This window comes from Trichoderma aggressivum (assembly GCF_033847375.1).
Source record: "Trichoderma aggressivum f. europaeum strain CBS 100526 chromosome Unknown scaffold_051, whole genome shotgun sequence".
Classification (NCBI taxonomy): Eukaryota; Fungi; Ascomycota; class Sordariomycetes; order Hypocreales; family Hypocreaceae; genus Trichoderma; species Trichoderma aggressivum.
The window spans coordinates 113,503-127,758 of record NW_026946417.1 but is presented as its reverse complement, the minus strand read 5'-3'; the positions used below and the strand labels follow the sequence as shown (position 1 = coordinate 127,758).

The following is a 14,256-nucleotide window of genomic DNA, read 5'->3' as shown; positions in this document are numbered from 1 at the left end:
CCTCCCACCTCTCCCTCCTTTAATTTGCCCATACTTTGACAGTCATGTCGACGCTGCCCGTCGCAATAACACAGCGGATTTGGGCATCGGATATATCTAACGCGGCGGCCGCCGCTCTTCTAGATGCGTTGTCGTTGTCGTTATTCGCCGTGCCGTTACCCGTGGGTGTGTCTTTGGGCTTCGCGGGAGCCCACCTCAGAGAGGTGATGAAGTGCTCGTGGGCGCTGGACAATGTTCTCACGCACTTTCCGTCTTGGCTAAGGTCCCAGCATCGCAGCGACTTGTCATCTGCCACGGAGAGCAGATACTTGCCTCCGGGGTGAAACATGACGCCCGAGACCCAGTTGTCGTGGCCGACCAGGGTCTTGATACAGTTACCTCTAGCATCCCACAGCTTGATAGTCTTGTCTCTTGACCCGGTTGCCATGAATTCTGATGTGCTGGTCGCTGGCGGAGGCTTCTTTAGGCCCGCTAAAGCAGCCAGGTGCTCGTACGCGGAGGGGGGTGCAAAAGCACAGCAGCCGACGACGTGCTCGTGGCCTATCAGGGTGACTTTTGTCTCGGGGTTTGCGACTGTGAGTTCCCACAGCCTGCCAGTGTGGTCACCGCCTGTAGACAGGAGGTAGTTTCCGTCGAGGGACGGGCATACATCTCGCACCCAGCCCGCATGCCCGTTGAGTGTCTTGACGCAGTATCCCGTGTTGGCGTCCCAAATCTTGAGCGTCTTGTCGCCGCATCCGCTGACGAGCATGTTGCCTGAGGAGAAGAATCCAGTGCCGCCAGAGGGGATGAATCGCACTGCGCTGACGCTGTGTTCGTGGCCTGAGAGCGTGCGTATGTTCTTATACCCGTCTGCCGGGTCCCATAGCTTAATCGTCGTGTCGGAGCTGCACGAGGCCAGCAGGATGCCGGTCTTGGGGCCGCCGTAGTCGAGGTCTAGAACCGGCCTTGTGTGTCCCTTGATTGTCTGCTCCAGATCGCCGAGCTCCCAGTCCCAGACCTTGATGGTGCAGTCCTCGGAGCCTGAGGCTATCGACGTAAATCTCGGGTGGAAGGCAACGCAGGTGACGGACGCCCGATGCGATTCGAGGGTATGTCGTGAGGGGGCTTTCGGAAGCCAGGAGGCCGGGTCCTTGTTTTTCTGTGAGAGCGACGAGGGCGTCGCGTTGTCAACCTCGGACTGAAGCTCCGCGTTTCGAGTCTCAAGGTCCATAATCTGGGAGTCGCAACGCCTGTTAGACAGCCGGGTAAGCGCTGGGCAGCCAAGGTGAACGGACATGCCTTTTTCTGTAGCCGGACAATACTCGTCCATTTCTTCTCTAGCAGAGTCTCATATTTCTTGGTCATGGCCGCATCGAACACGTCTTCCCCGAGGTCGAGTTCCTCCCTGAGCACCGAGGCGGTACTCGCGAGGTTGTTGGCCGCGAGATACGCTATAATCGACTTGTGCCTACACAGAAGCGCCCATAGTTAGCAAAGGCCTGCTCTCTGGCGCCTGATGTCTTTTGTCTCAACCCTCTCTCTCTCTCTCTCTCTCTCTCTCTCTTTCTCTTTCTCTCTCTCCCTCTTCCCGTCGTCCTGTGCCCCTCCGCCAACCCTTGTAAACAGTGGCCATATACCTACAGCTCCTCGGCCTGCCGGGCGGGCAGTGTTCGACTCATGGTGACGGTGTTTGGGGTGCGCCTCTGGCCACGCGTCAGCCTTGCGCAGCTCTAGACAATGGGCTAGAAGCCGCACTCGACGCTCGACATGAAATTGGTTGGGCGCGTTTTCGAGGAACTTAGTACCTAGGCGGTCTGGGCGAGGTTTAGGTGGGATGGTGGTTTAGCCGTCCAAGTGGGAACTCGTGGGCGGCGGCTTTGGGTGCTGGCCGCAGCTACGAAGCTCTGGGGAAAACAGGCGGTAAAATCCCGACGAGGACGCGGCAGAGGGAAATTGAGTCTCGTCGAGATCAATCCCCAGATTCAATCGTCGCCAATAAGGAATTGCGGATGCATGTATGTACTTGTACTGGTGCTTTTGGATTCATGGCCTCGATTCACGTGACCCGAGTCCCAGCCCAATGATTATGGTGCATCTTGAACGATCTCAAGTGGGCTCTTTAGCTTAGGTAGCTAGAATGCCGCTTCCTTGTCACGATGTCAATAAGATGCGCGAGTAAACAGTGCCCCGATTTACAGCCTTAAATCAACTTTGCTTCATGTTTTCGACGCAAGCTTGTTGTCGAGTTGTTGATTAACTCATGCTCTCGCCAAATAGCTGGACGAGGCTGGTTCATTTCCCCTTGTAACTCTATATATTCTTATATCCAGTTCGTCTCTCTAAATTCATACAAGGTAGTACTGTAGCATCAATATTTCCGCCAGTTCCACCCATATCAGAACGCCAGACCATGTACACCACCATATGCGAGGGGCCAAAATTCCCTCCTTGACCCGGGTATCTTTTATTTACCGCCAACTGCCTAGTTGCCTCTTCCACGCGTGCGCTGAGCCTCTTGCTGCTCGACCAGTTCTGTTACCTGGACCTTGCACTCCATCTCCTGTTGTTACCCTCACTTGTGTGAACCGTGTGCCAGCAAAGTCTCATGATCCCGTTTAGGATCCTTTGGCGTTTCAACCATCTCGCCCTCCTCTTCTGGCACCGAAACCAAGACGTGATCGCTATTGTAGCTCAAGGTCTGCGATACACTTGACCCTCGTGAGCGGGAATGGATAGCACCGATCGCTGTCAATGAATCTCCCAAAGGCGTGTCGATGGGAGGACTTGAATAGCCGCCCGAAGTCTTGCGAACCATGTATTCGTCAAATTGCGTGTCTCTCTCGTGGCTATAGCGCCTCGGTCTTTGTTCCACCGGCTGGATGATGGTCGGGTTCGAGAGGGATCTCCCGAGAGATCCAATGCTGAGACGCTCGGATCCAAGTGATCCCCGCTTGTCCGTCGAGGTTCGCAATCCTGTCCGGCTTGAAAACGAAGAGTACGATGAGTCGCCATCCAATCCATCGTTGAAGCCGTATGGCTTGACGTTGACAGGATGAGAGTAGTCGTCGTACTTGGACAGCCGACGATACGCCATGATGGCATAAATGGCCAGCGAAATGGCAATGACCCTATCCACATGTCAGCTTTACATATCCATGGCTCTACTGCTGCACATGTTGCCTACATTAGCAAGGCGTCCATGCCAAGGCCAACCAGAGAATAATGAGCATCGCTTCGTTGCACATATATGACTACGTCGAGGGCGAGGATGGCAGATGCGCATGCCAATTTGACCACGTGCGAGAATAGCATTGTCCATGGGGTCAACGACTCAGAAAAGTATCTGGCAATCTCGAAGATGGTGCAGAACGCGACGACGGATGATAATGCGACATTGGTGGCTTCCCAGCTTCGAAACATCAATATCATATCGCTTTGGATCCCAAGGCTCTATGGATGGAACTTACACATATTCGATGACGGGAGCTTTACCAGCCTTATCTCGGGCTTGAAAGTGATGGATAGTGTCGCCAAGTCTCCATGAGAAGAGTCCCAGCATTCCAAATGCCAACGCCAGCTGCAAGAACCAGGCTGGGACAAGAAGCAGCGGTCGCCATTTTGCACGCTGGAACTGTGCTTGCGCTCTGTGGCTGGCCATGGTTTGACGTGCAGCTTATAGCTCCTCTATTCGGACGTTTCAACCTATGGTTGGAGATGCAGGAGAGCAGAGGAAGTGTCGAGGCCAGCTGCTGTCTATTCGGACATGTCCTTCAAGTGACGGATGCTTTGCTCGAGTATGGGTAGGGCCGTGGCTGTTTAGGCTCGCAGGTCAGCAGCTTTGGGTCCTCAAGCCTCTTGCGATAGGCGGGCCACCACCGTTTTATTTATCGATCGATTATTTATTTCACCATCTTAAGCCTCATCAAGTCTGCCCTGCGGCCCAGGCCCAGCTTCCACTCATTCGAGCCAGAACAAGGCGCAAATCCCCACCCACAACATCAGAGACCGCTTGTTTGAAGACGCTAGACGTGGCTAGCCGAGCCGCCCACGGCGCCTCATCCGTCCCATCAGACAAGATGGTGACTGAGCCACCGCCGTCTCACGAACCAGGGAAGGACTTTAGGATTTGTCTACGGACTTGGCAGCCTATTATGTGGACACCTAGACGCGCGGGGGGCCGGGGCTTTTTGCGGCTGAGAACAGGAGCTGAGCCTGCTTCTCTCTATTGGAGACACTAGGGGATTATCCTGTGCCACGACGACAAGTCAAAATCACGCAGCCCCAACAAGCTTCAGTGGCTCTCGCCAACGAAGCGAAGGGCTGCATGAGCATGAGCCCGAACCCATTCACACGCAGATGTGCTTTGCCGGGTGGGCTCCCAGCTTGGTACACACAGAGTAATATTCCTCACGGACTTTAGCAGGACATCACGCCATGGTTAACTAGGCGTAAGCGCACACTATTCTGTCTCGTCCGAGTCTCGTCCGTCCTCCTCCTCAACGGAGCTCACTATGGAGCAGAGGAAGCGTGAGATTTCTATTTTTGCCTGATCGAAGTTGCCGGGCGACCCAAGGGCCAGAAGCGATGGTCCGCATTCGGTCTCAACAGTCGAATGAATCTTGACTGGACCAATTGCATGTATGTCAGCAACTAAGATGCAGAGTCTCAAGGGGGCCAAACTTTCCCAGATCGAACCCACCACCTGGCTCCGGCACCCAGGCTGACATGACACCCTTGCGGGCTATTTTGGGCACCCAAAGTGGAGTCGTTCAACTCATGGTTGAGTCTTGATTGGCAACGGGAATCCAGAGAGGCGGTGGGAAAGCTGTCGACTTAGGCGTCTAGTTTCTCACACGGATGAGTCCCTGGATGGGGGTGCATTGCTTTCAAGCAATATAGTCATCCTTGTACACGTAGTATTGAGTGTTTAGTATTTACAAAGCAACACAGGATGTATTTATGATGCCAGCGCCAACTGTCAACAACAATGCCATCTGAGAACTCTTCGGACTTTGTCACAAACAGATATTTGCAAATAATAACAGATGATTGCTTGGAAACGAAACTGCTCAGGGGACTGTCAGATGGCCTTCCCCCCCTCACGATATAGGAGCAAGACACCAGTCTGGCATTTACATCCGGAGATGTTCACATCCGTTGAACTTTTCTACTTTATGAGAATATCATACGTATAGACTTACACATAATACACGGCGTTTATATCGCGAGTACTCCGTACTTGGTTGCCACCGAATTTCCAGCGTCACACCGAAGTTGTGGATGTTCCCGAGATTCAGGTACCTTGTTTACCCCATAGCTCACACGCCAAAAATCCGCTGCGGCCTTCCACTCAAGCTTCCGCTCAGGTGTGCTCAGCCACAGCACATTGCTCTGGAACTGGTTTCTATTGGAGTCGCTCTAAATTAATTTGATGTTTTTTATTCCCGATGGATCGACGATAGTAATCACTAAATACTATTCTTAAACTGAGAAAGGTGGATACTAACAACCGTGTGTTGCGGCTCTGCTTACTTTGGCCGATGGGCATGAAGTCTGTATTAATCAACTTCTACAGGAGTTCTATAACGCGTCTACGACGTCTCGTCACGGGATTTGCGAAATAGCCGCCCAAATAGATGAAGAAAAAATAACGGCACACCCCTGACGAAGTGCGCCGCCGTATTGAAATATTGTTCACACCCTAAAATAACTATTCACTCCCCCCAAGTGTACATTCGTTGGCTCTCCTTGCACATTCCTCCTTCCTTTTCCTAAACAAAGCGATATACGCATATTACCAATGCACCCTAACTGTATCCCAGCCCTTAAATGATTTCGTCCGATGTTGTTGCGTGGTGCCCAAGCCTTTTAGTTGGGAGCGACGTAGACGTCCTCGGCCTTGAAGGGCTTCACGTTGCCAGAGGCGTCTGTCATGGCAGGGACGTTGGCAGGGATGTTGTTGCTCACAACATCACGCTTAGCAATGCCTATGTAGGAGTTAGAATCCGGATTCTATACCGCGTACCTATATAAAGGACATATTTTGTCCAGGTAGGTAGGTAGGAGAGTATCAATGCTGACATACCGTGAGGGGCGGCAATGGCAACGGCGGCCAGGGCAAAAACGGTCATGATAGAGAACTGCATTTTGAACGATGGAAATATGCTTTTTTTTATCGAAAAAAGGTTGCGAAAAGGATCGAGAAGAAGAAAGAAGCGATTGAAAAGTCGACCGGCGACAAGAGTCAAGAAGATGGAACCGAAAAAAAAGAAAGTAACACGAGGGGTGAGTGAAGGATGCTTGAAAGGAATGAAGAAAAGGAAACAATCACGAAAGGATGGGCAGACGGACGTGTATTTGTACAAAGGTCGCGCGGTCTTGCTACGAAACATGTCAAACGCACTACGCCTCCTTGTCATCGGCAAGACGGAAGCATCTCAAACACGGGCGATGTGAGGCCCGAAACAAGCAAGCCTCCAAAGCGCAGTGACACTTGGGACTCCGTCCAATCTAGACTATGGGCATTGGCGCCTTGAACAGCGGCAACGTGGGGAGGAGGAGGTGAAAGTATGTAGAGCAAGGGTATTGAAGCATGAATTTTGCGGTCGAAATTGTTTCGATCAGAGCCTTGACGGAGAAAGGGGGCAGCGGACCTGAAACGCAGGCGTGCTTCAGGATCCCTCGTCCGGGGGCCGGCCAGGGCCAAAATAAGAAACCAGGGCGATTTGAGCGAGCGCGTAGTGAGGATTCCGGTTCCAAAAATGATGGATTGGGAAAGAAGAAGGGAAACAGGATGATGGTTGATGGGGTTGCAGTGGGTGTGAGGCGACGGATTTGTCAAATGAAGCTGGGAGAAGAGGTTTGTTGTAAGTCGCAGCGTGTGCGCGGATGAAGTGCCGATTGACTGCCCGGGTTTACATGGTAATGGTATTCCGTACACGGCGACTAATTTTGAAGTGGGAAATGTCTGTTACAAGTAATTTCATAGACAGTATGAAAGGATGAATGGGAAAGGAACATTTAATGAAAAAAATATACGCAACAGCATGATGCTGGGCTACAAGTTCTTCTAGCAGCAACCACGAGCTTTATTGGAGGAACCTTGCCTTACCCCCGTCTGGATTGTTTGTTGCTGACACTGATGGAGAGACAGATGAACCGCTGCAAGGGCCAAATCAGACATGAGATACCTTGGTAGACTAACAAAAGCACTTGCATAAGAAAAACCATGCGCTTGAGACTGCACTGCCTGTTCCAAGACGACAAACAGGACGAAAATCATCTCCTGGGGGCTTTGAAACGCAAGTCGAAACAGAAACAGAAACCAACGGAGCACCACCTTCACTCCCCGCAGTTGGTTTAGTGCGGCACTTGATGTCCAACACAGTAAATTGCATGCGCCACACCAATCCGCGCGCTGCGCCTCATCCTTCTTCCGTGGCGTGGCTAGTGCTCGGAATATCTCGTCATGCAAGGGCACTGAGGAATCCTTCGACTCCTCTCTTCCGCAACCAACCTTGGATTCGCTTCCAGCACTCTCAGCCAGGCATCGCGGGGTATTTCAGCCAAGTCCAGGTGGGGGTGCTTGCTCGGGAAGAGCGCCAGCACCGCCAGCCGGTTTCCGAAGTCCTTGAATCACGAAACTCGTTCCCCCCGTTTGCATGTGCTTCTACTTCCCCGCCTTGTCTTTGTCTTGCGGGTGGGCTTTTGCTTCTCCCACTGCTTTTGCCTCTGCTTTCGCCTCTGGTTTTGTGGTTCCCGTCTTCTCTAGTCAACCAAGTGGCCCCCCTTCTGATCTTGGCCCGCCTCTGGCTTCTTCTCGTGACATTCTTCTGCCGTGTCTCTTCCGTGTCCGTGTCTCCGCTGCAGCTCAGTATGGCAACCGTCGAGCATTGTGTCGTATGTTTCGAGGCTCTTGACGCGGACCTCAACAACCGCAAGCCCCTCTCCCTTGAACAGATCCAGTCTTCGTGGGCCGCATACAAAGCCAGCTCCGCTTCCGTGACCGGCCCCTCAGACGCTCCCTTGAACCCGGCCCTCCGGCGTCTTGCTGCCGACGGCGCCTCGTCCTCGTCTTCCTCATCGTCTTCAACGTCGCTCTCGGCCGCAGGAGCTGCCACTCCCGCAACGTCCACATCCTCCCTGCCCGACACCCCGCCAACGGCGGCTCCTCTCTTTGTCACCTGGAACACAGTCGACCCAGACGATGACGACGTCTCCCTCCGCGGCTGCATCGGCACCTTTGAGAACCAGCCACTGTCCGAGGGCATTCATGAATACGCCCTGATCTCCGCCCTGCAAGACACACGCTTCCACCCGATTTCCAAGCGCGAGCTTCCCACACTCCAGGCCGCCGTGACGCTGCTCACAGACTTTGAAGAGGCGGACGACACCCACGATTGGGAGATTGGCACTCACGGCATCCGAATCTCCTTTTTGGATCGCGGCCGCCGCTACGGTGCGACATATCTGCCCGACGTAGCACTAGAGCAAGGATGGACCAAAGATGAGACGCTGTTTAGCTTGATCCGCAAAGCAGGCTGGATGGGCAGCCGTTCCAAGTGGCAGGACTTGGACGTCAAAGTGACTCGATACCAGGGCAAGAAGATCAGCCTCAACTATCCAGAGTTCAAGAAGTGGAGGGACTGGGTCGAAAGCAAGCAGTAATGAAGGCCCCATCTGTTGTGATGTAGCTCGGCCGGGCGTTCTAATAGACAAGAGAGGACAAACACTTTTTTTCACTGGGTATTGGTATTACGTGGGACTATTTGGGACGGTAATGGATGATATACAACGAATCTTGCGGCGCTTATAGACGTGTGTCGTGCAAGGAAGAGTGGAGGAGACGAATTTCCCAACTCAGATTTCGTTTTATTTTGCTCTTTGATACATCATATGCTCCTTTGTTAATAAAATAACAATATTTTGACATATCTGATGGCTGAATCGCCTACATTGGGAACCAGTAAAGAATTAAGACTGACGATTATATTCAGAGATGCAAGTTCGCAAGGCAAGAACACCTTGATATTTGCTTCGAGTAATGAAGCCCGTAAGGAAGCAGTTATGCTGCATACACATGAAACTTTCTTTTATACATGACGCTTTCAATAGTAAAAAAAAAAAAAGAAAAAGAGAGAAAAAAAACAGACCATCTCCACTCGCGATGCTTTTTTCATTCCATATCATATTTCTCCCTGACGCCCGCCATACATATCCATGGTATCTGTGAACAAACGACAAAGAAAAACAAAGGAGAAATATGCCCAGTTTGTGTAAGGTAAGCAAATAGCAGGAAAATTCAGACACTTTGAAAAGGAAAAGAAAAAGGAAAACTATTAAAACGAAAAAAAAACAAAAACGAAAGGCGTTGGCTCTTTTTTTTTTCTTTTCTCTTACTCCCCCTGTTTTCCCACTTTCTCGTCTCGGTTTATACCTGACACTCATCATCGTCATCATTAGCCCCTTACCAACAACGCAGCTTCTTCCAGAAACCACCTTGTCCGCGACCGACTTTGTCTCCGCTGAGAATAGGGCCACGAACGCCCGGCCCGCGCTTCTCGTCCTCGTCGGCGGGCAGGGGAGTCAGGGGCTTCGTCATGCCCCGGGCGCTCATCTCGGTGTTGTCCAGGACGCCCTCCTCGGCGAGGCGACGGCGCTCGACGACGCGCTTGACGATGAGGGCAAACGTCTCCTCGATGTTGACCTCGAGGCGAGCGCTGGTCTCCATGAAGCCGGAGCCGTGCTTGCGCGCCCACTCGAGGCCCGTGGCGGCCGGGACGGTCCTGCTGTCCTGCAGGTCGCACTTGTTGCCGGCGACAATCTTGACCGGCGGGACGGTGCGGGAGCCGGCGCCGGAGCCAGTGTAGGCCGGGTTGATGCCGGCGGCGCGGGCTCGCTCGGCGTTGTCGAGGCGGACCTCGGCCTCCATGTCGATGAGCTCGTCAAAGTGCTGCAGGGCATCGAGCGAGTCGCGCGATGTGATGTCGTAGACCATGAGGAAGGCGTCGGCGCCGAGGTTGGAAGACGCCCACATGCCGCGGTACTCTTCCTGGCCGGCGGTGTCCGTCAGGCAGAGGTGGTAGGTGACGCCGTCGATGACGCGGGTGACGCTGTAGTTGTCCTCGATGGTAGGGTCGTAGTCGGAGGTCCAGGCGGAGCGTACAAGCCGCAGGGTGATGGAGGACTTGCCGCAGCCTCCATCGCCGCAGATGGTGATGGAGATGGGCACGGGGGTTTGTGTCTGTGCTGCCATGGCGAAGGGGGATGGATATTGTTGCGGCGCTTTGCTTTGCGCCGAAGAAGGGGAGAAGTTTGCTTTTGCCGAGTTTTGATATAGGCAAGGTAGATGGAACCACCCAATGAGAACTGAAGCAACGATTCTCAGTCTTTTGAAGTCTCGCGATGCGATCTGATCTATGCAAAGCGCAAAGAGAAAAACAGACGATGGGCAAGATTGCTCTCAGAGAACAGGGTGATTCGTTGACGTGGGCAAGACGAAAATGCGATATTGGCTCGAGATAGCAAAACCCGGAATATGCAAAAAGCAAGCGTCACAATTGTCCGCTTACTCAACTCAAGAAAACTCGCTCGCTGCAGTAAGAAGAAAAAATTGAGAAAGCAAGTAACGAAAAAGAAAAGAGAAGCAAGAAAAATTAGTTGAGAAAAAAAAAAGATAGTTTACGCCAACACGAGAAGATTGGGTGTACTCGTACGCGAGACCGCGTTCTGGATCGAGCAACAAATTGGGAACGAACCAACCACCCAAAGCTGCGCAGCTATCGCGGGCTACTAGCAGCAGACAACAACCCACATTCGCCGGCAGATGATTGAGAGGGGGGACCTTGCAACCGCTACGTACCTAGTTTAGTGGTAAGCAGGGCAATTTTGTCAAAAAAAAAAAAAAAAAAAAAGGCGGAAACAGGAAAACCATGGAGGGCAGGGATTTCGCGCGAGAGAGAGAGAGAGAGGAAGAGGAGCGCTATGGGCGTTGCCGGGTGTTGGCGGGCCTGTGGAGGCGAAATTTTGCACGGCCGAGAGAGGACAAGGCAAGGTGCGCCCAGGGGCCCGGGGGAAGCGACGCCAGGGATCAGGGGATGCTCGTGGCAGCTGTTTGGATATTGGACGAATTTGCCAGGGCACAATGCGAGCTGAAGATTTACTGGATTGGCACGGGTATACAGTAGGTACAGTAGAGCATGCATGCATGCATCATGCAGAGCGGACATTAGGGGGGAGATTGATGATGATGATATGGAGTGGTGAGGTCTCAAGGTTTGGGTTGCTCACAAGGACAACAACGTTACTGCGAGTTACTACATCAGTACTTGGGACATACTGTACAGGTAACAGAGCAAGACCACAGCAGAGAGAGGGGAAGAAAAGCAAAGAGAGAGAGAGAAAAAAAAGGATCAAATCAAATGCGGCCTGAGCGCCCGCGGCCAGCGGAGAGGGATGGCAGACAGACCAGGGGGCTTCTTGTGGTGATGGCATGCTCCCACTGCGGCTTTCTGGCGTTCTGCATCCCCCGGGCAATTTCGCTCGTCGCCGACAGGACAGGGTTCCGGAGCTGCTGCTCGTAGGCGAGAGACACTCGGGGCACGTCCCCGCCATTGTCCAGTGAACCTTAACGGGGCCTGCAGGGGAGGGGGGAATGGCTTGAATGAAATGCTCCGTGTGTGGTGGATGTGGATGTGGATGTGGATGTGGATGTGGATGTGGGATATGGATATGGGCATATGATTGCTGGCCGGGCGTTTGGCGTGGAGTGGTGGTGAGTTGAGTTGCGATGGGGGGGAGAAAGTTCAGGGCGTCATTTCCAACCATGTACTGCAGGCTGGGGAGAAGAGAGAAGAGAGGGGGAGAGACGGATTTGGTTGATCCTTTGCGATAATAACTCAGGTAGGTAGCATCAAATTGTTGTTGTCGTGTCATTGTCGCCTTGGTTTCATCCTTCACATCAGTCTATTCCAGTCGGCGACATCTTGGTGGCTGTGCGTCGGCGGTTGTGGTTTGTGATACCGAACCTCCCTGCTTGCATACGCATGCAAACGCACCACGACCTCCGACTCCAATTTCTGGCCAAACGGAGCTCAGGCACGGGCTCCAGCACTAGCACTCACTTGAACGTGCCCGCCCGTGTGGAGCTTTCAGGGGGCCTGCAAGTCATGAGCCTTATGCATCATCGAGCAAGATGCCGCAAGTCAAAGCACAATCCATCTCAAGATGATGCAACGCTGGTTTTTTTGCCACCACTAACCCTATTCCACGCCTAAGGTAGGTTGCATTCGTGAGGAAGAGGAGGGGGGGAGATGGATGACATGGATGTTATATCTAGATGGTAATTGAGAGGACGGGACTCTGGCCAACAAACGTGATGGATACAGCCAACTTGACGGATCGCAGAGGCTTAATCAAGTCCGAGCCTCCTTGAGAAATAACTGTTTAAAGAACATACCTAGCTGACATTCATGCTTCCATGGAGATATCATAACATTCCTGATCAAGTTTTGGCAATAAATCCAAGAGGAAAAAGCCCGGTCTGGATATCATCACAACTCCAAAATTCCCTACCCTACATTACCTAGGTAGGCAAGAGGCTAAAAAGCACTTTTAATTACTCTAGCCAGAGATTGCAACCACAAAAACAAATACTATTCGTGTTGCTTCAAAGTCATTTCGATGTAGCCCTTTCCCCAGAGAAACATGTAGGCGTTGGGGAGTCTTGAAACTACTCTCTGTGCATGAGAGCAATAGCTTCCTCACTCTGGCTGATACCATCTTTCCATGCGGGATATCGAGATTCGTACCATGTTACAATACCGCCTTGCCCAAATGTTGAGATGCACTTTGCAAGCTCCATTCCATCTATAATAGCATTGTTTGCTCCCTCGCCGCCTAGAATAGACTCTGCATGCACCGAATCACCCATAAAGAAGACGCCCTTGTTTGCAAGCGCACCAAGTTCCTGGGGGCTGACCAAGACTGTCCGCATGAGCCAATGCAAAACCCGTTCCGTTTTCAGCTTCTCCGAGTCAAACACATCCTTGAAAGGCTGATCCAATCCATGGAGTCTTTCTATCTCGTCGAAGAATTCTTTTGGTATATCCGTTGCATCGGATACTGGCCTATTGGGCCGGTGAAGCGGATCGATGGAACCTCTGGCTGGGCGTGAGAATATCCAACTAATGCTCACGGCACCTGCTTGCTGCTCGTTGACAGATAAATTCAGGACCACGTCGCCTTGTTTCTTTTCTATAACGTTGGAGTCTTTAAAAGCTGGAGCATAAAGGCTGTCGTAGAGCTCACGTTCCACCCGTCGCTTGCCATTGAAGGCAACATAAGGAAGAATATTGAACGACGTGTTAGGGGAGAGTGACTTTCGGGTATTGGAGTGAGGCCCATCAGCTCCGACGATACATGTGCTCTCCAGTTTCTGTCCATTTTGCATGTGGAGAATCATCCCCGAAGGTGCCTCTTCCACTCTCTCGAGAGAGTTTCCCCACTGGATATCAAGCCCTTTGCGGAGTAAGTATTCAAACTTCCCACGATGAGCACGAAATGATGTCGAGTTCACTCTCCTAGGAGTAACAAAGGATTCTGGTTCGATGTTGCCGCTTCCGCCCAACAATCCATCTACCGCTATGCAACGCCTGAAGGAACATTCTTCCATGCCTAGGATGTCCAGAAGAGGCAGATATGACGGAGCATGCAGCGTGATTCCGTAATCGTGAAGGAGATTCGAGGGCATTTTCTCGTAGAGAACCGCAGGGATTCCATATTTGAGCAGACAACGGCCGAGGATCAATCCTCCGATTCCCGCCCCTATGATGCGGACTGGTGTCTGTGGCATTGTCATGACGGCGTCACTGTGAAGTATTCAGATTGCTCTTATGGCTGAGATGGAGAGCGGGGGACGCAGCGTGAAGTTACTTAGATTTGGCTATCGGACATATGGACCGTGCTTGCCCGTGTGCACTGTTGCTTCGATTCACAGGGAGAGGCAAGGCGCTTGGGATCGGCTAATACAGGTATGCATCTAAATCTTCTCACTGTTGGTGCCAATATAAGTTGTACTAGTAGATAAAGAGAAACTAACGGGGGAAAAGACATCAATACGCTCATCAGACTTTGATACATGCTCTCTCTGTAAGAGAGTCGATGCAAAAGACGACTGGATCTAAATCGGGGTTGCTTGTAAACAGTCAATTAGCTACGGGGCATTAAACGTGGGGATACGCGGATAGACATGCCCCACGACCCACGGCATGTAAT

General features: G+C 52.1%; 5 protein-coding genes across 5 annotated transcripts; 1 reads left to right on the top strand and 4 right to left on the bottom strand.

Moving 5' to 3' along the window:
- Positions 1 to 19: 19 nt before the first annotated feature.
- Triagg1_9298 (uncharacterized protein) lies at positions 20 to 1,661 on the bottom strand (the record flags this gene model as incomplete). The annotated part of the gene is made up of 3 exons (XM_062904241.1): positions 20 to 1,232; positions 1,274 to 1,450; positions 1,624 to 1,661. 3 exons carry the CDS (start codon positions 1,659 to 1,661, stop codon positions 20 to 22), a joined length of 1,428 nt encoding a protein of 475 aa, XP_062751743.1.
- Positions 1,662 to 2,554: 893 nt separating this feature from the next.
- Positions 2,555 to 3,640, bottom strand: Triagg1_9297 (uncharacterized protein; the record flags this gene model as incomplete). The annotated part of the gene is made up of 3 exons (XM_062904240.1): positions 2,555 to 3,110; positions 3,167 to 3,391; positions 3,450 to 3,640. The coding sequence occupies 3 exons, from the start codon at positions 3,638 to 3,640 to the stop codon at positions 2,555 to 2,557; spliced, it is 972 nt and encodes a 323-aa protein (XP_062751742.1).
- Positions 3,641 to 7,377: 3,737 nt separating this feature from the next.
- Triagg1_9296 (uncharacterized protein) lies at positions 7,378 to 8,649 on the top strand (the record flags this gene model as incomplete). The annotated part of the gene is made up of 1 exon (XM_062904237.1): positions 7,378 to 8,649. One exon carries the CDS (start codon positions 7,378 to 7,380, stop codon positions 8,647 to 8,649), a length of 1,272 nt encoding a protein of 423 aa, XP_062751741.1.
- A 799-nt stretch (positions 8,650 to 9,448) lies between these two features.
- On the bottom strand, positions 9,449 to 10,237 carry Triagg1_9295 (uncharacterized protein; the record flags this gene model as incomplete). The annotated part of the gene is made up of 1 exon (XM_062904236.1): positions 9,449 to 10,237. The coding sequence occupies one exon, from the start codon at positions 10,235 to 10,237 to the stop codon at positions 9,449 to 9,451; it is 789 nt and encodes a 262-aa protein (XP_062751740.1).
- A 2,475-nt stretch (positions 10,238 to 12,712) lies between these two features.
- On the bottom strand, positions 12,713 to 13,840 carry Triagg1_9294 (uncharacterized protein; the record flags this gene model as incomplete). Its single annotated transcript, XM_062904235.1, has 1 exon — positions 12,713 to 13,840. One exon carries the CDS (start codon positions 13,838 to 13,840, stop codon positions 12,713 to 12,715), a length of 1,128 nt encoding a protein of 375 aa, XP_062751739.1.
- Positions 13,841 to 14,256: the final 416 nt, after the last annotated feature.